Below are 22,551 nucleotides of genomic sequence, written 5' to 3'. Positions count from 1 at the left end.
ATGCCATGTATGAGGAACCTCTCCTGTGTTTGACATACTTCCCAGCTAGTAATAAAAACATTCAGAGATTGTTTTTGACTGTGCCTAAACCAAAGCAGAAGCCGTATTGCACATTAGAAAAAGTTTTGATTCTGCTCATGGTTCTAATTTTTTAAGAATAACTCCCTGGGATTTTAACGGGTGAGTACAAGAGAGATATAGGACTATAGCAGGTTGGGAGATTTTTGTCTCCTTTTTTCAAAAATTGGGACAATTATGGATTTGCTCCACAAGTGTGGGTACTTCCCTTTAATAGCTGCTCTGAACACATTGGTTAATAATGGTGCAACGGTCTACAAATATAAATTGGGATGCTGTCTGGGCCTGCTGCTTTTCCCACAGGACATCTTACGATGAGTTTAGATTCATATTTACAATCTATGGATTCGCTCACAATGAATAATCTATTTAAGTTCAAATTTATTGAATCTTTTGCATCCTCCAGGGAATGGGGGTTATTCTCTTGACCAAAAACTTATAAAAAAATGAAGTACCCATTGTAGGATGCTGGTTTTCTATGTAATGTACCAAAATGAGGTACACCATGCAGAAAGGGCAGATGACCCTTTTTGTCTTACAGTGCTTAGATTTATAATCCGAAGTGCTCTATTTCTGGTACTTTGGACGAGCAATTTGGGCTTAGCAGAGGGTAGTGTTGAGCATTTGTTGCACATGCAGTCAAATGAAACACACACTAAAGAAGGCATTCGAGACCAATTTAGAAATGAAAACAGATTTTTATATACTTTTAGACACCAAGAGCCTCGGAATCAGGTAAGTACTTTGCAAATTCTAGATTTTTACAGGAAATGCAGTAGAAAATTATAGCTGTCAAATTTGAGGCATGAGCCTTGAACACTGTAATGTTATCTTCCAGGAGAATCATTCATTGCATAGGTACACTTACAAACGATTCTCGGGGATACTCTCCTCGACTTAAGAGGCTTGGGGGCCATGGTCCAAAGAACCACAAGCAGTTTGGATTTACCTGCCCTGGGTCCCATGCTCTCCATGCCACTGGAGTCAAGCTAGCCTGTCTGATGAGGGGTGAAACCCCCAAACCGGTCCTAGGATGCTTGTTTCCAGTACTGAGAGGACCTGGCCTGGCATTTCGGGCTGGACTGTTCCCATAGGGAGCAGGGTCAAGACTAATTTGCATGTGGCTGTGTTCAAACTGGAATGGCGCGCATAAAAACAATGGATTTAAGCCCAGATCTCTGTACTGGGGTGAATGTATGACATTGTTCTGCATTGTGTCCATCAATTGTTCTTTTTGCACTGGCGTGTCTGGGATCAGAGGGGTTGGTTGCTATGGTAGCCTCAAACACTACCCGGTAAGGTCTATGGAGGAGAACCTGTGGAAAGAAAGGCTACAAGCAAGGACTTGGGGACAATCCTGCAAAACCCAAAAATGGGGCTTGGCTCTTGAGGGTCTCTAGAGCACAGAGGCACATTGGTTTACATGGATCCAGGCTGGGGGGGGGGGGGGGGGGGGGGGCTTTGGTGAAGACGTGTTTTGTCCAGCTGTTTGCTGCTGATAAAGAGTATCTTAATTTGGGCTGAAGAGGGGAAGAAAAGAAGACTGCAGGACCACTCTCGGTGATGGTCTCCGAGATCCTGACGTCCCTCTTAGGCCAGTCTGTGTTTGAATCTGTGATGTCCGGCCTGGGCACGCAACAAACCTTTGTAACTAGCAAGGACTCTGGTACCCGAGTGTTTGTGCAGGGAGGATCCGGGAAGGCTTAGCATCTCAAGACTTGGTGAATCGACGAGGCTGACCCCTGGATTCTCTGTGACCTCCTCCTGTTGAGTTGCTCCCTCAGTGGACCTGGAGGTTAGCAAAACGGTGAACCGGGCCAGTGCATTTGGTGCCTCCACCCCAAGGGAGATCTTTGCTGGTTGTTGAGATGCTGGACAGTCCTCCAAGGATTTCGGGAGGATGTGTGCAGCTTTTGAACTAATCAGTCTCTGTGATTGTTGAGGGGCAAGCAGCCTGGCAGGGTTTGGCACCAATCTTTGGTGCTACTCTTTTCTCGCTCGGTCTGTCTTTTTTTGTCCTTCCTCGGTTCCCGTAGGCCAATCTGTGTTCCGGGGGTCAGGGGGCCACCTAAATACTGAATTTAGGGGCGTTAAGGGGAGTGTAAGATAGTAGCCAATGGGCTACCTACCCCTGGGAATAAATTTGACCAAGAGGGGCTGAGTGATGATCCTTGCGGGACTCCACAGATGACTTCGGTGGCCTCGGATCGAAACGGGGGGAGGCGGACTCTCTGTGTTCTTCCGGCGAGGAATGAGATGATCCACTTCAGTGCCTTCTCTTGGATGCCGGTGTTGTCGAGACGTTGGACTAGGGTGCGGTGGCAGACAGAATCGAATGCTGCGGAGAGGTCCAGGAGGATGAGTGCAGCAGATGTTTCTTTTTCTCTTTGTCCTTGTCCAGTCGCTATCTTCACCTTTTCTCGCTAGTTGCTCTATCTCTTTGGTAGCAGCGGCAGTGGTGATACTAAGGAGAAACACCGGGAGAGCATATCACGCAGCAGGCAATACATTTGGAATTTTGTGGGCCTTTGACAGCATAAGCGTTCTAAAGTCTGCCAGGCTGAGAAGGCCGGATGTACGTTCTGTGACTACAAAGCAAGTCACCTAATTAAATTACGCAACTTGCTTTCTAGACATAGAAGGTACGTATTTCTGAAATGTATTTATTTATCCCGGAGGTATGTTTTATGTCTATAAAACAAGTTTCGAATTTAATTAGGCAACTTCCTTTCTAGACACACAACGTATGTACCTGATAAAAGACCACTTTTTAATAACATGGTCTTAGTTGCTTCTGAATCTGGCAGAATTAAAAATGCTGCCTTCTAGCATCATCACTGCCATGTGCTCCGTACCAAGAGGCCAAGACAATGACAATGTAATCAAACAGCCTTTTTACCCACTGGCAGGCACTTTGAAAAATGTGCACTGCATGCAGCCTGAACGCAAGCGCTCTCAATCCTGACCTGCTACAAACACTGGCAAACCCCTCATTTAAAAGTAGATCTGGTGACCCAACAAATTAGGTGCAGCCAAGGGTCTGGCTCGGCTCTTAAATCCCTGCATGAGCTGAACCCTCAAATTTTTGCTATTTAAATCCTAAAACAAACATTGTGTAAAATATTATAATGTCTCTTTACAATTAAGAAAAATCAATTTCTTTAGCACGTGGAAGCTTTGATATTAATACATCACATTATAGCACTGCACTGAAGTTCTTTTCAAAAGTGATCGTTTTTACACATGGACCACTAATGAACTTAGAGGCAAGAAAAAAGTCATCTAAACCTTGCACGCAGCCCATATAATTATAGAGGAACATTATAGTCTATTAAATCAAACACATTTTGGAAAGTGATTTCATACTTAATGTAGAAAATGAAGTTTTGGTGAAATAAATTATTCCCATAAGATCACATTATTAAAGCGCGGAAGCCATGATTTATCCATATTTTGTGGTTTCACTTTGTACAAATCAGCCACTAAAGGGGTATCTAGTTCTTTCATTATGTTAAGGCTTTGTTTTTACCCTCTTTGTGCAGTTTTTATATAGTGCAATCACAGCCCGAGGGTATTGAAGCACTTTACATGCGTGCCAATTACATTATACAAGCTCACATACATTTGTCTGCACACAGGACAGGTTTACGGATTTGCCTAGAATCAGAGGACATTGAGCCAATGGCCAGAGTTGAACCTAGTTTCCATGTTCCAGAGTAGGCAGCACTGGACATATGGCCACATTCTTGGTAGAGGGGTGATGGCTGCTGAATCCAGTATAAGAACCGTATTGTTGGCCCATTTATCACAGAAATAGTGCTGAAAATTGGTAAAACACATTCATCATAGCTCTAACTCAAACAAAGCAAGACCTTTTGCATTTCCAATGCTTGCTCTTAATCCAGTGGACATCTTTAAATTTCAAGCTCTGTGCGTCGTCACGGACCCCCTCTTCGAGTGCAGGAACCCCAGTTAGGACTATAACGTTTGGGATACACTCCGAAGAGCTGCCCTCGCTCAAAAGAATGTTTGACAGGGAGCTCAAGGGATAGCGAAGGCTGGTACGGGCTAGGGATTGATTGCGGGAAAAATGCAGTGGCGGCTCCTCCATAGGGGCGTTTGGGCGTCGACCTACTGCTTTCTCGCAGTGCGAGAAGCAGAATCATAAAATGGTAAAAACTACCATTTTATGTTTCTGCTTCTCGCACTGCGAGAAAGCAGAAGTGCCTGGTTGGGGGCAGGAGGGTGGGTGGTCGTGCTCGAGGACAGGGGGGGAGTGGCTTACCCACTGTTGTGGGTACTGACTGCCCTCGAGCACGACCGCCTACTCTCCCTTTTAATCTTTTTGGGTGAAAATGGCGCAGCTGGGGCGCTCTCCCCTGCACCTCACCAGTCACAACGCTGCCATTGCAGAGTTCTGATTGGCAGAGGGAGGGAGGCTGTCTTTCCAGATAACAAGGAGACTGAAGAGCCGCAGGAATTGGCGCAGGACGGCGGAAGTCAGAACCATCCAGAAGGCAAGCTGAGTACGTTTTAATTTTATATATATTTTTTAATTAAACCCCTCCCGCCTCCCCCATCCCTCCCGCGACGACCCCATTTTCCAATCCCCCCCCCCCTCCGTAATGCCGTCTGCGACTGACTTGGCGTAGGGGTGAGTGGCGTGCTATTGATGTGATGTCTCCTCTGCTCCCTAGTTCTCAGGACAGGTGCAGCCCCCAGCAGCGCCTCGGGCTATCAGGACAGGTGCATCCCCCAGCAGACTCCGTGGACTCTCTCATTAAAGCACGCCGCCGTCTCCAACAGTCCTCTCTCCACCTTTCAGGTAGAATTAATGTGCCCCTGCAGTCACCAGGGCGTGAGCTCCTAGCAGGCGGCCGCTACCTCCCCTGAGCAGGCAGGTCTCCTCCGGGGAGCCCCGCACCAGAGCGCGGCGCTCCTCAGCAGCTCACGGCCTCTCTGCTGGAAGATCTCCCGGTCTCTCCCAACATGACGTGGATATAAAATCTTGCACGTTTTAGAGTGAAATCCTTTGAGGTATAGAGCTAGGAATGCGTTGTTTTCATGCAACTTAACCAGTTCAAAACGATGAGTGTTTGCTTTCATCAAACTTTTAGCTTTCTGGAGCATCCTCAATGTACAATTTCAGTGATTAATTAGTTCAGACTTTAACTCTCTGAAAAACTCTGTGACCAAGGCAGCTCACTTCTTTGTATCCTAATGATTCAGATCACTGCTTAAATTGGGCAAGTAGTGCAGTATATTCACAAGTGCAATATTGCAGTGATGTACGGTTTTATTGATCATGAGTGGAAGCCGGCTTTTTGTTTAGGATTATGGGAGGTTCCAGATTTGATTTGTATATGCGCCAAAAACTCTAAGTTTGTGAAAATGTCTCCAACTTTTTACCTGTATGAAAAGGTGGCTGCAAACCAGGATAATATGCCAAAGGGGATGCAGTGCTTACCTCCTACACAGTGCCCCTAAGTCCAAACAGTCCGATATAGTAGTGTGTGCTAAGGTAAATAAATTACGTTTTAAAATATGTGCCAGGACACAAAGCCCAACGCTGTTCCTGTGCCAGAAGGAACCAGGCAAATGTCTGTACTGCGATTGCGAACAAATTGAATGTAAATATTAAGCCTAGCAGGAGTGCTGCTCAACCTTCCTGCTTTCTCAAATTTGCTTGAAAATGCACCATTTGCCCACTCTTTTTTTCAAAATTTTCTCGGGGGAGAACCCCCCCGAAGCCCCCGTGGGTGGTTCGCCTTCGCTCGCCGCAGTGCAGTACGAGAATTGTTTACGCCCTACCACTTTCAAATGTCACCAGCCGCCACTGGAAAAATGAGTTGTCATTACCGATGAAAAGGGTCTAGGCATTTCAGAAGCTAATAAAGTTTCAGCATGTTTATCACGCATAACGTTTGGTACAAACTGGTTTTTAAAAGTAAGGTTGTGAAAGATTTTGTTGAGTCTCCGTCAGGACATGAAGTTTATTATCCAAAGCCTTAATTTGGTCTAAAACATCTAATCAAAAGTCCCTCAGTAGTGCCACCATACTGCTGAAGAAGAGTTTACGGAGGTTCATTCACTCCTCTTTAAGTATCAGCAATGTTCATAAAGACTTTTGCATTCGGTTTGTTTTGCATGGTAGCTCCCTCAGTTTCCCATCCCCTCTCTTGCGCTTTGGTGGCTGCTTGTACTCGCTGGGCTGTTGAGCATCGGGCTTGCTGAAATGGTATCCACGGTTGGATCGTGGGACATGCAAGGATTGTTAATAATAGCCGTAACGCTCAAGGTATTTTTTTTTTAATTCAAACAGTCAACGTGTCCGTTAAGCCACTAACAGGCTCAGCACATGATGGCTTAGATAAAGGGGGAAATAAATACGTTTTTAGTTGAATTATCGTGGCTTTAATCAGTTTTTGTAATTATGCTTATCCAGCTCCAACTCAGTAGTGATAGTGCCCATTGCAGATGACAAATGGGTTATTTGGGGAGTAAAGAGATGACTCTTGCCTTCACCACTTTATTGCTGCGCAAGTCTTTTACCCTGTTTCTAGGCAATCCAAATAAGAGGGTATAAGTAATCCGGAAAAGCCCTACCTCGGTCGCCCTGCTCCGGAGTATCGGGCAGAAGTGCTATCCCAAGTGCCCTGGCTGGTTGCAGACAGGCCGCTTTTGGCCCCATCTTCGCCCAAGCGTGCGCGCTGCGTTGCGGGAAGCAGTAGGGATCTTTATTGCGTGCCCCAGCACTTAAGTGCTCCTCCCGTCCTCGAGTGATGCTGAGCCTTTAAGTCCTGGTCCCCTGCAGGCTGTAATGGCATCTAGTGGTGTGGGAAGCAGGGTGGGATCTGTATTGTGTGCGCCGGCGCTTTACTGCTCGTTCGGGTGATGCTGGGCCTTTGAGTTCTTGCCCCCTGAAGGCTGTAATGGTGCACACAATAGTCATGGCAGTCACCTCCAGAGGGCACCCGTATCACGCACAGCTCCAAATCCAACAGGCCTGTTTACAAGGAGAGAGGAGAGGCAAGCACCAAAATGCCATACACCAGGCTGTCCCCAAATAACTTGTCGCCCGCACACTCGGACAAACTCACTTGTCCCGGATGAGGTTGGCACAACCGCTTCCAGGGCCTCTGTTGGAATCCCTCACTCCAGGGCTGCTTCCCGAAGCCATAGCTGCTCTGCACCACGAGCTCAGACTACGGAGCAACTTGCAGGCTGGCCCTGCTTGAATCTGCTTGTCTCCAGGCTCCAAGTATCAACAGCCCGCATTAGTGAATCATGGCAGCAGCAGTGCCATCCTCTTCTCTGCAGCTTCGACAGCACCAATGACATTGTCATGTAGGTCACATAACTGATGTAACATCTGCTTAAGCGTGAGGTCAGGATTTAGGCACTATGTTCAGTGTTCATCAATAGTTGATGAAGACGGAAGCCCTCATCAAGCATGATCCATACGTGTGTGGCTATGAACGCTTGTTAAATTGTTGAACCACCATGTGTATTGTGTTAGATAATTGCCCAAATCTTTAGCAAACATCAATGGCACAAAGTCCTGTGTGGATTCATTGATGCTCACTGAAGCCTAGCACCATAATATATGCTGTGTGTGGTGCCATTGTTGCCCGTTACGGTTTAGGGTCATGATGTACGTCCTCTGGGGCCATTGATGCTTGTGACACATGTATTGTTTATAATGATCATCTTGATTGTTCCAGGTACATGACTGAGCTGGGGCTGGATGTAGCGAGTCAGCTTATTTTAGGGCAGTCCCAGTATGCTAGGATAAGGACACAGCCTAGATAATGTGCTAAGCTTGGCATAGGTCTCTCTGTCTCTCTATGTCTCTGAAAGTCACGCATTTGTTGTTGTAGAATTAATTGAATGGGGCAAGAAAGGTCAAACATTTTACATTTGCAAGTGCTAATTATGTTATCCTTAAATTTAGATCACCATTCAAAAGCGGGATTTCTATGGCAAGTCGGCTTTGCAAAGCAGCAATGTTAAGTCGATTCAATTTGGTTGCCAAAGAAGCTAAGAGAGACGACTTATTCCAGAGTTTCACATATCACGAGGCAAAGGTAAATTGCTCTTAAAACAATATTCTTTAAATACAAATGTACAATTTCAGCGGGTATATTCTTTTATTGAACTGTCATGATTTTTCAACTTTGAGTAGCTCAACTGGTCAACAAATTGCAACTAAAATAAATTGCAATTTGTCATAGCATAGCATTGCAGTTGCATAGCAATTAGCCAGTAGACCATCTCTGCCAGTTGAAATGAGGGCTTCTTAAGCAAACAAATGTGTATTTACAAATGAGGACACATCCCTCACACCCAGTTAAAATCTGCGGGATCTGCTGTACTGTTAAAATGAGTTCCTGATAGTTACTCCCCTCACCTGTAGATTCCTCACCGCATGCAAATCCTCCCCACACGCCAGACTGGATCTGGAAAAGTTGAAGCAACTTCTGTGCTAGGAGGTGGTACTGTGACTAGCTCCACTCCTGCCCCCCCCCCCCTAGATGTGATGTCACAGAGCTGTAAAAGAAAAAAAAAATGAAGTGTGGCTGGGTTAAAGTCTGTGCATAACCGTAAGTGTAATTAGCTCACTGAAAGATCCTATAGGATGCTCAAAGGAAAAAGGGGAAACGGCCACACACGTTCCAAAATATTTCTGTGGACTAAAGTCCCAAAAACCAAAGCAATTAACAGTCTTAATCCTGAGCAAATAATAAAAATAATTTTCAAGAGTGCAAAAAGTATGATAGTCCAATTCATCTTCTTTATTTTCCAGTAGTCATCGCATATATCCTGGCAATCAAATCCAATAGGTCAGATGATTCACAGTAGTTAGTATTATAGGTTGTTACATTCACAGGCTGGTATTAGTCGTAATTGATAGATGTAGCCAACACGTGTTTCGTCATAGGGACATCACGCTCCGACTTCCTCAGTGCAAAATGTCTACGATATCGGTAAAGCCTTCAGAGTTTAAATGATTTCTATTCATTATATACAACCTATATCCACTATTATTCTTGAAACGGGTACATGGTGAGTTGTCTGTAAACACGTACGAGTTGGATTATGTCTATTCATAGACTGAGAGTACTCCATGTAAAAAGTCTTGCTTCTCGCAAGCGTCTCGTAGAGTGTGCTTGCTAAGTTATACCACTCAAGTAAGACCCACAAAATGGGAAAAAACAAAGAAGTCGAATAGGTCTTCTACTTCACTCCGTCCGTCTAAGTCATCCGACAAGATGAGGGTGGGTCATTACTCAAGGCCTGACTCCGCGGTTGAACCTGGGCCATCTCCGCGCCTCTCCGAGTTTCCAGGAGCCAGGCGACCCCAATCCAACTCTGAGAATTCTGTGAGGCCATGCATCTCATATTTGGGTGGCAGACTCTCAGTTGGAGTGCCTTTGGGCTCTGCAGGTTCTGGAGGGGCCCCTACTGTTTACCTGCTGGCAGGTTCGCCTCTGGCACCAGTCTAGCCACTTGAATCTACAGAGGGATCCGGGCCGGTGTCGGTCGAGCCACCTCGACCTTCACAGCACCAGCCCCATTGTTGGTGCTCTCGGTGCAGCTGATGGACATACCTTTTGATGGCTCCTGTCTCTTTAGAGCAGGAGCGTTTCAAAGATAGCAGAGCTACGGCTATGTCCTTGGGCCTTTTCTATGGACCCTCACCAACCCCAATCCACCTTCCGCTCCTTTCATGACCACGGAAGGGACTTCCAGCTGTGTCTTTACCCACCCAGGCACCAGGGCTCGCAAGATCTCCAGCTGCTGTGTGGCCAAGGACTTGGTACCCACAGATCCCGTGGGTCGGGCAACTGGAGGTCAGGCCAGTCCACCACAGCTGCAGCCTCCAAGCCTCTTTAGTTTGCCCTCTGAATATTATGGGCAACCAGTGGGAGGCAGGATACGCCATAACCTGCACCACTAGAGGTCGATAACATCCGACCTCTGGGTTCTCCAGATTGTCAGAAGGGGATACTCCCTCATCTTCATGACTACCCCCCTCCCATGCCACCCAATTGTGACAAGCTGACTTAGGACAATCTCTCCTTACTCCACCAGGAAGTAGCGGCTCTATTTGCCAAGTTAGCCATAGAGAGGGTGCCGATGCCAGAAGTAGGTTGTCGTTATTCCTGCTTCTTTCTGGTACCCAAGAAGGATGGAGACCTTCATCCTATCCTAGACCTGCGCTCTCTCAATTTCTTCCTGGTAAAAGAAAAATTCAAAATGCTCACATGCTCTCAAGTTCGGTCTGCCCTCGACCCGTGAGACTGGATTGTAGCATTGCACTTGCAGGACGCATACTCCCGCATTACCATGCTGCCTGCCCACGGGCATTACCTGCGATTTACAATGGGCACTTTCAGTTTGTTGTGCTCCCTTTTGGCCTTACCTGCACCCCTCGGGTGTTCACCAAGGTGATGGCGGGGTTGCAGCTAATCTGTGGCAATCAGGGGTACTAGTCTACCCCTATCTCGACTACAGGCTATTGAAGGCGGGCTCACCTTCAGACAGTTGTCCCTCACCTCCAGACTGCGGCAGACATCCTGCCCTCATTAGGTTTCACCATCAACCTGCAGAAGTCACATCTTTCTCCTGCTCAGATTCTGGATACAGTGCAGTTCCGTGCTTATCTTCACAAACGGCGAGTCCAGAATATTCAGGCTATGATACCGATGTTTCAGCCTCTATCGTGGGTTTCCCTGAGACTGACACTGAGGCTGCTGGGCTTCATGTGTCCTGCTTGCTACATATGCCCAAGCTCTGAAGTAGAACCTAAAGTTCCAGTGGGTGAAACATCAGGGGAATCTCTCCAACATGATCCAGATCTCTGAGCTTACTGCAAAAGATCTGCAGTGGTGGTTAACAAACTGCGGTTGGGGCTAAGCGGCAGACTTCTTTCCGTACCCCAACCAGATCTGACCGTAGTGGAAGATGCATAACTCCTGGGACGGCAAGCTTGTGACATGGTGTGCAGAAAAGCAGGTTGACCCCCACCCCCCCCCACCTCTTTTACTAATTCTCCTGTTTCTTTCTCTTGCCCATTAGGGGTGTGCTTTGGGCACCTTAAAGGGATACTTTTTTGTCATTAACTGTTTTGTGGTTGTAAGATCATCTATCCTTATTCAATTACCCTGTTGTTAATAGATTTTTGAAAGGTCTCCAACACATGTTCGCCTTCACCCTTTATCATGTATCAGTGGGACCTAAATTAGTACTCTTTTCTCATGTGTGCTCCATTCAAGCCGCTACACAACTGTCCTTTCGGGCTCCTTACAGTCAAAACGACCTTTCTGGTGGGCATAACATCCGCCCAGAGAGTCGGTGAGCTCCAGGATTTGCCATCTAAGCCTCTGTGCCTCAACATCTTCCCAGACAAGCTGGTCCCTTGCACTAGAGCTTCCTTCTAAAGGTTGTCACTCCCTTTCATGAAGGCCAATCCATCACTCTGCCTACCTTTTTTGCTCCGCCGCATCCCTCTAAGGAAGAAGAGCGACTCCGCCGACTGGACCTGAAAAGAGCGTTGTCGTTCTACCTTGACCACACCAAAGAGTTACAGGTGGATTACCAACTCTTCGTGAGGTATGTTGGAGCCAAGAAAGGGAAGGCTGTGTAGAAATGGACCATCTCCCGATACATAGTGCTCTGCATTAAAATCTGCTGCGCATTTGCCAAGAAGCAACCTCCAGAGGGTTTGCAAGGTTATTTTACCAGCGTAAAGGCTCCGACCACTGTGTTGGCACACGGAGTTCCTCCCGGTTCTGGACACCTGCCAGGCAGCAACGTGGGCCTCTCTGCACATATTCACCAAGCACTACTGGTTGGGCTGTCAGGTCAGTCGGAACAGGCACTTTGCCCGTTCGGGCCTGCAGGACTTTTTGGTGTGAAATTGTTTTGCAGACCCACCTCCACGGAAGAATCTGCGGCTAGAAGTCTCTATCAGATGAACAGGTTAGTTACCTTTGCTAATGCCTGATCTGGTAACTCTGAATAGCCGCAGTTTCCCTACCGACCCACCCATCCTCCCTGCACTGCGAATGGATTTCTAGGGTTAATGCTGTTCCCCTTTCAGGACCCTACTTTTACACACCAGTGGCAAGTGTTTGTCGTGGCTCTGCGCTCCTGGCATGGAAAGTCAAGCAAAGAATGATAGCGGACTGAGCTCGCTGGGGTGGCGCCTATGTAGGCAACATCACTTTCTATGTGGACACCGCTGCCTACGGGCGTTCAGGGATACTGGTCACAAAAATCTTATCCAGTCTGACGCCTCAGGATAATTCTAAGGTAAGAAATCTGTGGTTAGATAGTCTCTACCTAATAAGGCGTTACTGAAGGTAAGTAACTTGTTCGCTCCTCATTCCAGGAGCTGTCAATCCAAATTTAGTATCTTCATCTTCCTCTATGGAACTCTTCGAGGGTCCCTAACACATATACATGCCCCAACCTAGTTCCCCATTTGTTCCTCGCTAAATGGCTTTTATCCTTGACTAATTTATAAGGCATCTAACCTGCACAATTGCACTCCGCTGTTTAAAACAAAGTGATCTATATTCAGTGGCACTTGTAATAAAGTTGGCAAGCCTGACACTCTAAATCAGGCCCTATGACTTTCAAAATCTCTCATAAACCAAGAGGACCATTACATTTCCATCTGTGAAAACCTAAAAGTAGGCAAAGCACCTGGAAGAGACACTACCCAACATAGTAGTCAAATACAGCTCCCCTCGCACTGAAATAAGCAATGGTGAAGCTGGTCGATCTTTAGCTCAGGTTAGTGTCATTCCCAAAGGCATGGTAACAGGACTTTGATGCACCTGTATACAAAACTGGCATTTGTGTGAATCCCAGCTTTAGAGTTATCAAATCCAGTGAAATGTGTGCTATTGTAAACAAAAGAATACTGACATACATCCATGATAAAGATTGTACGTGGATGCTACACAGGTTTCTTGCCACTGACCTCATTAAAGAGTAAATCCAACTTCCCAAAAGAATATAGTGTAAACGTAATAAACCATGCTGAGATTGACTCCATCAAATAATGTCAATGGGGCTTAAAAATATAGCTGCCTGTGCCCAGCTCCATTCAACAAGTACATGATTTTGCAGTCACGCTTGAGGAATCACTTACTGCTGAATTATTATTAAATGGTTCAAATATTAAGTGTTCTCTACACTATTGGTCTGGTCTGATCCTTCAGCAGAAAACTGTCCACAACAGAGCACCTGAGCACATTGCAAATTTACTATATCTTATGAAGACAGCAAACAAAACCAGAATGTTGACTTTGCAGAAAAAGTTCGAAGAAAGTGGAAATCGAGACCAGTTTCTTATACACAGAAAAATTACTGAGCAAATCCAAATACACATTTATGAAAATAACCTTCCACAATGCTGATTTATCAAGGTTTTGAAACGCTTGCAGGAAAAACTTGTTTTCCATTCCATTGAGGTGTAACTACAGTGGTGGAGTCTGACCTCACATCACCAAAACTGTGGATGTGACTGTTAAGAGACCCATTTAGCCAATTACCAACCAGAGTGAAATCTAGGTTTTTGGCTAAAAAAGTGTAACAGGAAACATACACCTACTATCCTGTAAACCAGTGCTGTGTGTGCAGTAAGATTATTTGATGCCTCCTTGGCATGACCCAAAGATCTTACCCACCACTCAAGCCAGTTCACAATCTATTAATTTTAGGTATTTTTTTACCAACTATCCAGTACAAATAAAAAATATATCTATAATGTAGCCCCATATTGACTTTTGATATGTTTTTGTCCCATCTCACACCATACTACTTAGTTTAATGAGTACTATCTGAGAATGTCTCACATTGAGTTATCCATTTATTGAGAGTGGTCGAGCATCTGGTGGGTTCGATAAATCTTGGAAGAGCGTCTTCTGGGTCTTTCACTGTACTCTAAGCTGTTCTAGTTTGCTGCACATGCAGGTCCTCTGCCAACTCTCACTTGTGTACATCTGTTAATGACCTTACTCTGTTGAGGTCCAAGTGTTTGAAGCCTTCTTAATAAGTGTCTCCTTTTTATGTACTGTAAATGACCGGTGTCGAGATTACCCTTAGGGGTAACAGGGACTGTCTTGGCTTGGTTCAGCTCCTTCATGGAAGGCCGCACACAAAGAATACGGCTACATCCCCACACCTCTGGTACACGCCCTCTGATATGTGGTGTACCTCAGGGTTCGGCACTTAGCCCAACCCTTTTTAATGTCTATCTTGCCCCCCTCGCCACTTTGGTAACGAAGCACGAAGTCGATGTGATCTCTTATGCTGATGACACGCAGCTCGTGTTTTCTTTCGCAGCCTGTTCAGAAGCAGTCTTCTCAAACTTTAGGTAGTGTCTCCTGGACATCGTAACCTGGATGTCAGCCAACTGCCTAAAGCTGAACACAGAAAAAACAGGTGTTATTTTTTTAACCAGCCCTCTCCCCCACTATCTCATCTCTGGTGGCCTACGGAACTCAACCCGCCACCCCTCCCAGTCTCTTCGGCTAGGAATCTAGGGTTTAAACTAGATACCTCCCTGTCATGCAAGACCCAAATAAGCCAAGTCTCTTCTTCCTGTTTTTGGAAAATGAAGGCCCTCCGAAGATTCCTCTACTTTCTACCAATGGATTTTAGAAAAACAATAGTCCATGCAGTAATCACATCACAACTTGATTACGCAAATAGCATGTACCTGGGGCAGCCAGCATACTCACAAAGAAAATTGCAAATGGTGCAGAATGCAGCAGCCAGGCTCATTATAAATATTCCACTCAGACATCGAATTTCCCCCCACCTGTGCAGTCTTCATTGGCTGCCTGTCAAAAGAAGATCTGAATTTAAGGCTCTAACTCTCGCTTACAGAGCACTCAATGATATTGGCCCAAACTACTTAAAAATGAGCTCGTAAATATCATTAGTCCAGGACCCTAAGATCCAACACCTATGAATACCTCATCATCCCCCATTTCTCCAAATCCAGAATTGGTGGATGTTCTTTTTCCGTCAAAACTGCAATCTTATGGAACTCCATGCCCAACCATATCAGAAAAGCCAAATCTGAACTCATTTTTCGGAAGACCTTACAAACTTGGCTCTTCAGCCTCCCGTTATAAACTAGGGACTGATAACTTTCACAAACTCTGACAAATGATACCTCTATAACACCTCTCACCGTGTCCGCAAGCGCCGGGACACCCCCGTTGGGGGTAGCTGAGCGCTATAAAAGAATAGAAATAAATAAATAATAAATACCCAGTTTAATGGTAATAAATTGGTCGAAATCAAAAGGATGGAAGACCTATTTAACTCTGAGCCATCTTCCCTTGAGAATACCAGAATGGCATATATTTTCAGTTGAGAGCCTTACAATCACAGCAGAATAAGAATTCAAAATCTCTGTGTGAGAAAGTGCCCTCTTTCTGCTTGGTTGCCCCACTTTTTGCTGAATTGCTGATGTGCTTTGACTGAGTGTGCCCTGGGCTCCTGCTAATCAGGTACCAAGGGCCTATGTCCTTTCCCCTAAAACTGCATTGAAGCCTAAACCAAATGGACATCTCTGGCCACAGGTAAGCCTCTGGTAAATGGTACCATAGTTACCCAGGGCACTGTGACCAGGGAAGGCCTCCCTTAGGGGTCCTGTACCATTACACTCACACACTGCCTTTGCAGTTACATCAGCATTTGGTAGACCTAGGTCTAATTTCTACCCAAGAATTGGGAAAGAAAGCAGACCATTGGGTCAAGACAAGGGTGTCAAAAACAACCACTGGGGGTGACGAAAAGAAAGGGGTTACAAAACCTCCCCAGGGGAAAGGTGGTGAGAATATCCAAGATAAAAAGCCTGAGTCTTCTAAAGGGCCCCAAAAATCTGCACAGGGGGGTGGGTCCCAAAACTCTTCCCAGTCCAATAATAGGTACAAGGGAAAGAACTTTGATCCTTTAAATAATGGTGTAACTACTGTAAGAAGTTGAGACACTTAACTGGAGAAGCTGTTTGCCCAAACAAGGAGGCCCCTGGTCATACTACAGCTACTGCTGGTGTAGCAAGTCTCCAGATGGGATCAACAGTGTGGCAAGAGCAAATCGGGTTGCACACTGAAGCAGTTCTAGTTTCAGGAGGGGAAGTTGAGTTTGCCACTGTAGCTGTGTGGCCACCCAACTTGAAGTATTTACAATACCCTTGGATTAATGGAACTAGGATAGAAGCTCCGAGGGATACAGGTGCCACTGTCACTATGGTGAGAGATACACTGGTTTTCCCTGAGCAATACTTGATTGGGAGAACTTACCCAGTCACCAATGCGGACAGTGTTACCACTAACCATGCAGTGGTGACATTAGACTGGGGGAGGGGGGGGTGTTACTGGCTGAAACAGGTAGTGGTCTCTCCAAAGCTACCAGCAGCATGTCTGCTTGGCAATGACCTGGAAACATCAGCATGGGCTGCGGTTGAACTGAAAACCCATGCAGCAATGCTGGATATCCCTGGGATGGTGTGTGTAAAAACAAGATCACAGAGCAGAAAACAGAGTGAAAAAGAAGTGTTGGAGCCTGAAAGTATGACCCAACCTTCCAAGAGGAAAGGTAAGAAGATGGGGAACCAGCTTCTGTACAGCAAAAGGATCAGGACCCCTCTTCTCAGGTAGAGGAATTGGACACCCCAGAGGGAACTAAGCCCATGGAGCTTGACCCTTACGAGGTTGAATTCTTGGGCCCAGGGGGACCCTCTGGGGAAGAGCTGTGCCTTGGACAGCAAGCCTGTCCAGCTCTTGAAAGTCTGAGGCAGCAAGCTGCAGCACAGGAAAAGGGAGATGTCAGTGGTACACGCAGAGTTTGTTGGGAAGAGGGACTACTGTACACTGAGGCCAGAGACTCCAAACCTGGAGTCACTAGGAGAGTGGTAGTGCCTCCGAAGTGAAGTACAGGGAGTTCCTCATAACTTTAGCTCATATCCATTTTTACTGGCCCCAGATGACTCAGAAGGTGAAGGAGTTTGTCAGCTCTTGTGTTACCTGTCAAGCCAGTGGCAAGACAGGTAACCACCCAAAGGCCCCCTTAATTCCACTACCAGTGGCTGGGGTTCCCTTTGAAAGGGTAGGTGTGGACATAGTGGGTCCACTTGAGCCTCCCACAGCATCAGAAAACAAATTCATTCTAGTGGTAGTGGATCATGCCACTAGGTATCCTGAGACAATTCCCCTTAGGACTACTACAGCTCCTGCAGTAGCCAAGGCCCTCATTGGTCTCTTCACCAGGGTAGGGATTTCCTACGGAGGTGGTTTAAGACTGAGGTTCCAACTTAATGTCTGCTTACCTAAAACACATGTGGAAAGAATGTGGAGTGCAGTACAAGTTTACTACACCCTATCACCCACAAACCAATGACCTTGTTGAGAGATTCAACTAGACATTGAAAGGCATGATTATAGGGCTCCCTGAAAAACTCAAAAGGAGATGGTATGTCCTCTTACCATGCTTGCTTTTTGCTTACAGAGAAGGGAGTAGGGTTTTCCCTCTTTGAACTTCTGTTTGGCCATCCTGTGAGGGGACCACTCTGTCTTGTAAAAGAGGGTTGGGAGAAGCCTCTCCAAGAACCCAAACAAGATATTGTGGACTATGTGCTTGGCCTAAGGTCCAGAATGGCGGAGTACATGGAAAAGGCATCCAAAAATCTTGAGGCCAGCCAGGAACTTCAGAACCACTGGTATGACCAAAAAGCTGCACTGGTAGAATTTCAACCAGGGCAAACGGTGTGGGTATTGGAGCCAGTGGCACCAAGGGAACTCCAGGACAGATATAGTGGCCCTTACCCTATCCTAGGAAAGAAGAGTGAAGTCACCTACTTAGTTGACCTGGGCACAAGCAGGGCACCCAAAAGGGTTATCCATGTGAACCATCTTAAGCTCTTTCATGACAGGGCTGACATCGCCATGCTGATGGTGACTGATGTGGATCATAAGACAGGGAGTGAACCTTTCCCTGACCTCCTCTTATACAGCCCAAAAGATGGGTCAGTAGATGGAGTTATCTTTTCATACACCCTCTCTGCCCAACAGCAGACTGATTGCAAGCAAGTCTTGCAGCAGTATGCAAAGCTCTTTTCCTTGACCCCTGGTCAGACAAACTGGTGTACCCATGATGAGGACACTGAGTACAGTTCTCCTGTCAAAATCTATCGACAGTCTGATCAAGTCAAGGAAAGCATCGGAGCTGAAGTCCGCAAGATGCTGGAGTTAGGGGTTATTGAACCTTCTGAGAGCCCCTGGGCCAGCCCAGTGGTTCTAGTCCCCCAAACCTCATCCACAGGGTGGAAAGAGAGAAATGAGGTTGTGTGTGGACTATAGAAGGCTTAACTCTGTCACCAAGACAGATGCTCACCCTATCCCAACAGCAGATGTGTTGATAGACAAATCGGGTGCAGCCAAAAGTCTAAGTACCTTTGGCTTAACTGCAGGGTACTGGCAAATTGGCATGGCCCCAGGAGCAAAAGAAAAGACAGCATTCTCCACACCTGATGGGCATTATCAGTTTACTGTTATGTCCTGTGGTTTAAAGAATGCCCTTGCCACCTTCCAGAGGTTGGTGAACCTAGTCCTTGCTGGATTGCAGTCCTTTAGTGCAGCTTATCTAGATGATATTGCTGTCTTTAGCTTCACCTGGCAGAATCACCTTTTCCACCTTGGGAAGGTTTTAAAAGCCCTGCAAACTGCAGGCCTAATTATCAAGGCATCCAAATGGCAGATAGGGCAGGGAACTGTGGTGTACTAGGGCCACCTTGTTGGTGGAGGCCAGGTACAAATAATATTAGAATTAGAGGAGCACTCCTTAATTGTCTGGTTAAACACCTTAGTACTCACTTTGTGTGGCGTGCCACTGGGGCCGACATGCTGTCTGAACATGTCATAAGACAACCTAACATAATTCAAGTATACCAACTTGACCTCCGTGCGCTATAGCCTGATAGCTTTTGCTATATGTTTCCTTGATAACAATCAATTATTGCCAATCAACATTGATAAACACCAAGAAAAATATATTTTTTCATTGATCTAGGCATCAGCCTATTAAACATTATGAAACATAAACAAAGTCTTTGTTGCATAAGCATGTTGTTTTAATCTGTTCCAATCACAGATCAATATCTTGACCTGAACTTCTTTTCTTTATTTCATTGAGTCCATCCAATCTTTTCATCAACAACCCGCCCAATGCATTTCAGGCCTCACTGGCCCTTCTTCAGGGGATATTTTCTGTAATTCATACAAACAACGATCATTAAACAGAAGGATATAGTGTACAGGGGAGCAAATGTTCACATGTGTATGCTTCTTAGTAAAACAACTGTTTCATAAAAAGTGACTAAATAACAGATACTCCTCCTTGAATGAACAGAAAAACCAGCATGAAAGGAAAAAGAGGAATAACCGAATCTACGTTGAAGAAAAAACATGCGTGGATGTAAAGAAAGAAAGACCAACACCATGTTGAGCCCGAAAACAGTAGCCATATGGGACCCGGCAATGAAAAAATATAAAGGGTAACACGAAAAGAGAAAGAAACCAACCCTTACAGCCCAAGATCCAGGCCATCCTGGAATGGGCAGCGCCAACAACCCAGACCTAAGTCAGGGCATTCCTTGGCTTGACTGGGTACTACATGAGGTTTGTGAAGGGGTATGGGTCCATTGTGGCTCCCTTCACAGAACTCCTCTCCAAGAAGATGCTCAAAAAGGTAAACTGGACGGTTGGTTGTCAAAAGGCTTTTGATACCCTGAAAGAGGCTATGTGCTCAGCACCAATTCTCAAAGCTCCAGAACTATGCCAAGCAGTTCATTGTGCAGACTGATGCCTCTAAGCTAGGGATAAGAGTGGTCCTATCCCAGACCAATGATGAAGGCCAAGACCAACCTGTTACTCTTATAACCAGAAGGCTTCTCCCCAGGGAACAGTGTTGGAGTTCCATTGAGAGGGAGGCCTTTGCTGTGGTTTGGTCCCTGAAGAAGCTGACACCATACTTGTTTGGTACTCACTTCCTGGTTCAAACTGATCACAGACCTCTCAGATGGCTAATGCAGATGAAAGGTGAAAATCCTAAACTGTTGAGGTGGTCCATCTCCCTACAGGGAATGGACTTTTTAGTGGAACGCAGACCTGGGACTTCCACTGCAGATGTACTTTCCAGGTTCTTCCACTTAAAAAATGAAGACTCTCTAGGGAAAGGTTAGTCTCATCCTCTTTCATTGGGGGGTGGGGGGTGGGGTTGTGTGAGAAAGTGCCCTCTTTCTGTATGGTTGCCCCCACGTTTTGCTGAATTGCTGATGTGCTTTTACTGAGTGTCCCCTGGGCTCCTGCTAATTAGGTACCCAGGACCTAAGTTCTTTCCCTAAAACTGCATTGAAGCCTAAACCCAATTGGCATCTCTGGCCTCAGGTCAACCCCTGGTAAATGGTACCACAGGTACCCAGGGCACTGTGACCAGAGAAGGCCTCTAAGGGCTGCGGCACTTATTGTTCCACCCTTAGGGGTCCTGTACCATTACACTCACACACTGCCTTTGCAGGCTGCGTGGTTTGGAACAGAACAAAGGGAAGAGTCGACATGACCCACATCTGTGTGCCATGCATACAACCCACTGCCCTGACATAGGTCCATCACCCCTCTAGCTGGGTGCACTATACCTGTGGTGAGGGTACAGGTGCATGAGCCCGGTACCCCTTCAGTGTTTGTCCATTCATAGACATTGTAAGTACAGTGCTGCCATTAAGAGTATGTGGTGCTGGGAGTTTCTTTACCAACTCCACAGCACCATATTGGCTACACTGTAAACTGAGAAGTTTGGTATCGCACCTCTCAGTACATTAAACCCACACTGATGCCAGTGTGGGATTTAATTAAAAATGCACACTGAGGGCATCTTAGAGATGCCCCCTGAAAACTAACCTTCCACTAGTGTCCAGGCTGAGTGGCTGCTTTCAGCTGCCACCACCAGACATGTTTCTGGACCCGTGGGTTGAGAGCTTGCTGCTCTCTAGGGCCTGAAACAATTCACATCCTGGGACGAGGTACCAAGCCTCCTCCCCCAGATGGGCAGGGATCACAAAGGGGACGCTTCAAAGGCTCCCCCCTAATCCCCCCAGCGCCTTGAGATCCTCACTGATTTATTGAAGGCTTGCCGCCTTTGTGAGCTTCCCCAGGCTACTTGCTGCTTTCAGCAACTGGTCTCCACTGGTTCTGACCCCCCTTGAGCGGGAGAACCGGTGGGAAAAACAAGTGAGGAAGAGTAGTGTGCCCACCTCTGCCAACTCCACCCCTCAGGTGGGGGAGGTGAGGTGAAGCACAACTCTGTCGCCGCCATCTTGAAGATGGGGGTACTCAGCCAACCAGGGACAGGCTCATGCCCCCCTCCCACTGGAGGGTGGCATAGTAGGGGGTGTATACCTTTTACCTACCTGTAAGGCCTCTATATCTAGTATATAGGGGCACCCCTAAACCTTGCTTCCTCAGACAAGAAGAAACTACAAGAAGGACCGAACAGCCGTGCAGAAGCTAACAAGAGGAAGACGCCCACTGACTTGGCCCCAGCCCTACCGGCCTGTCTCCACCTCAAACCTGCTCCTGCGAAATCCTGGTGTGTCCTGCAGCCATCAACCTCAAAATCCCCAGAGGACCTGCCTGCCTTCAACCGCAAATACTTAATCCTGTCAACACCGGATTTGTTCACCTGCAACCTCTGGCCCCAACTGGAAACCCCGAATCCCACTTCTGACACCAAACCGGAACCAGGAGATGGTAAGAAGATCCGATCCCAAAAGGCACCCCTGCACCCGACGCCCCACAGCCGTGGGTGGCCACCCAGACGGTGCCTAACCAACCCCTAACTTCCCAACTTACCTCTCGAAATGGTGGTCGCACCCAGAAGACCTTCGTCCCTAAGCCTGCAGTGCCTTTGCAAACTGGAGGTTCCCTATTGCAAACAGGGCCCCCAACGTTGGAACAGAACCCTGTACCTATCCGCCCTAGTGCCGCTGAGGGTGCACCTTTGGTGCTACTTTGTTTCCTCATTTTCCCTGAGCTAAAGTCTAGGAGCTTTGCTTCCACAACCAAGTGGCCTCCTCGTCAGCAGCCGCCAACTGGAGGCCCCCTATCCCAGATTGGATAACATTGGGCCTCAGCACACTGCACCCGACCGCCCTGGTGCTGCTGAGGGTGTAACAAGAGTGCATCTCTGACCCTGGGGGCCCCCTGAGTCTATCCTAAGAACCTCAACTCCCACTACCAAATACTTACCTTAAAACTGATAACACACTTTTCCTCCATAGGATAACTGACTGTTTTTCTTGGAAACTTTTCTAAGTGTGGAGTTTGAAAACATAAAACATTTCTTTAAAATTGTACTGTTTAACAAAAAACATTTTACTTATCTGTTTAC

At 46.6% G+C, this 22,551-nt stretch overlaps 1 protein-coding gene across 2 annotated transcripts in view; it reads left to right on the top strand.

Moving 5' to 3' along the window:
* The window catches only part of ADAD1 (adenosine deaminase domain containing 1), a 756,025-nt gene that overhangs the window by 629,731 nt on the left and 103,743 nt on the right, over nucleotides 1-22,551 (top strand). For both annotated transcript variants that reach the window (XM_085641552.1, XM_085641551.1), the window contains one exon: nucleotides 8,033-8,165. In XM_085641552.1, coding sequence (XP_085497678.1) covers nucleotides 8,033-8,165 — 133 coding nt within the window. The remainder of the gene's footprint in view (nucleotides 1-8,032; nucleotides 8,166-22,551) is intronic.

The sequence above is a fragment of the Triturus cristatus genome, chromosome 2_2 (genome assembly GCF_964204655.1).
Source record: "Triturus cristatus chromosome 2_2, aTriCri1.1, whole genome shotgun sequence".
NCBI lineage: Eukaryota > Metazoa > Chordata > Amphibia > Caudata > Salamandridae > Triturus > Triturus cristatus.
The sequence above is the reverse complement of the archived record's forward strand: the minus strand, read 5'-3'. Positions and strand labels throughout refer to the sequence as shown.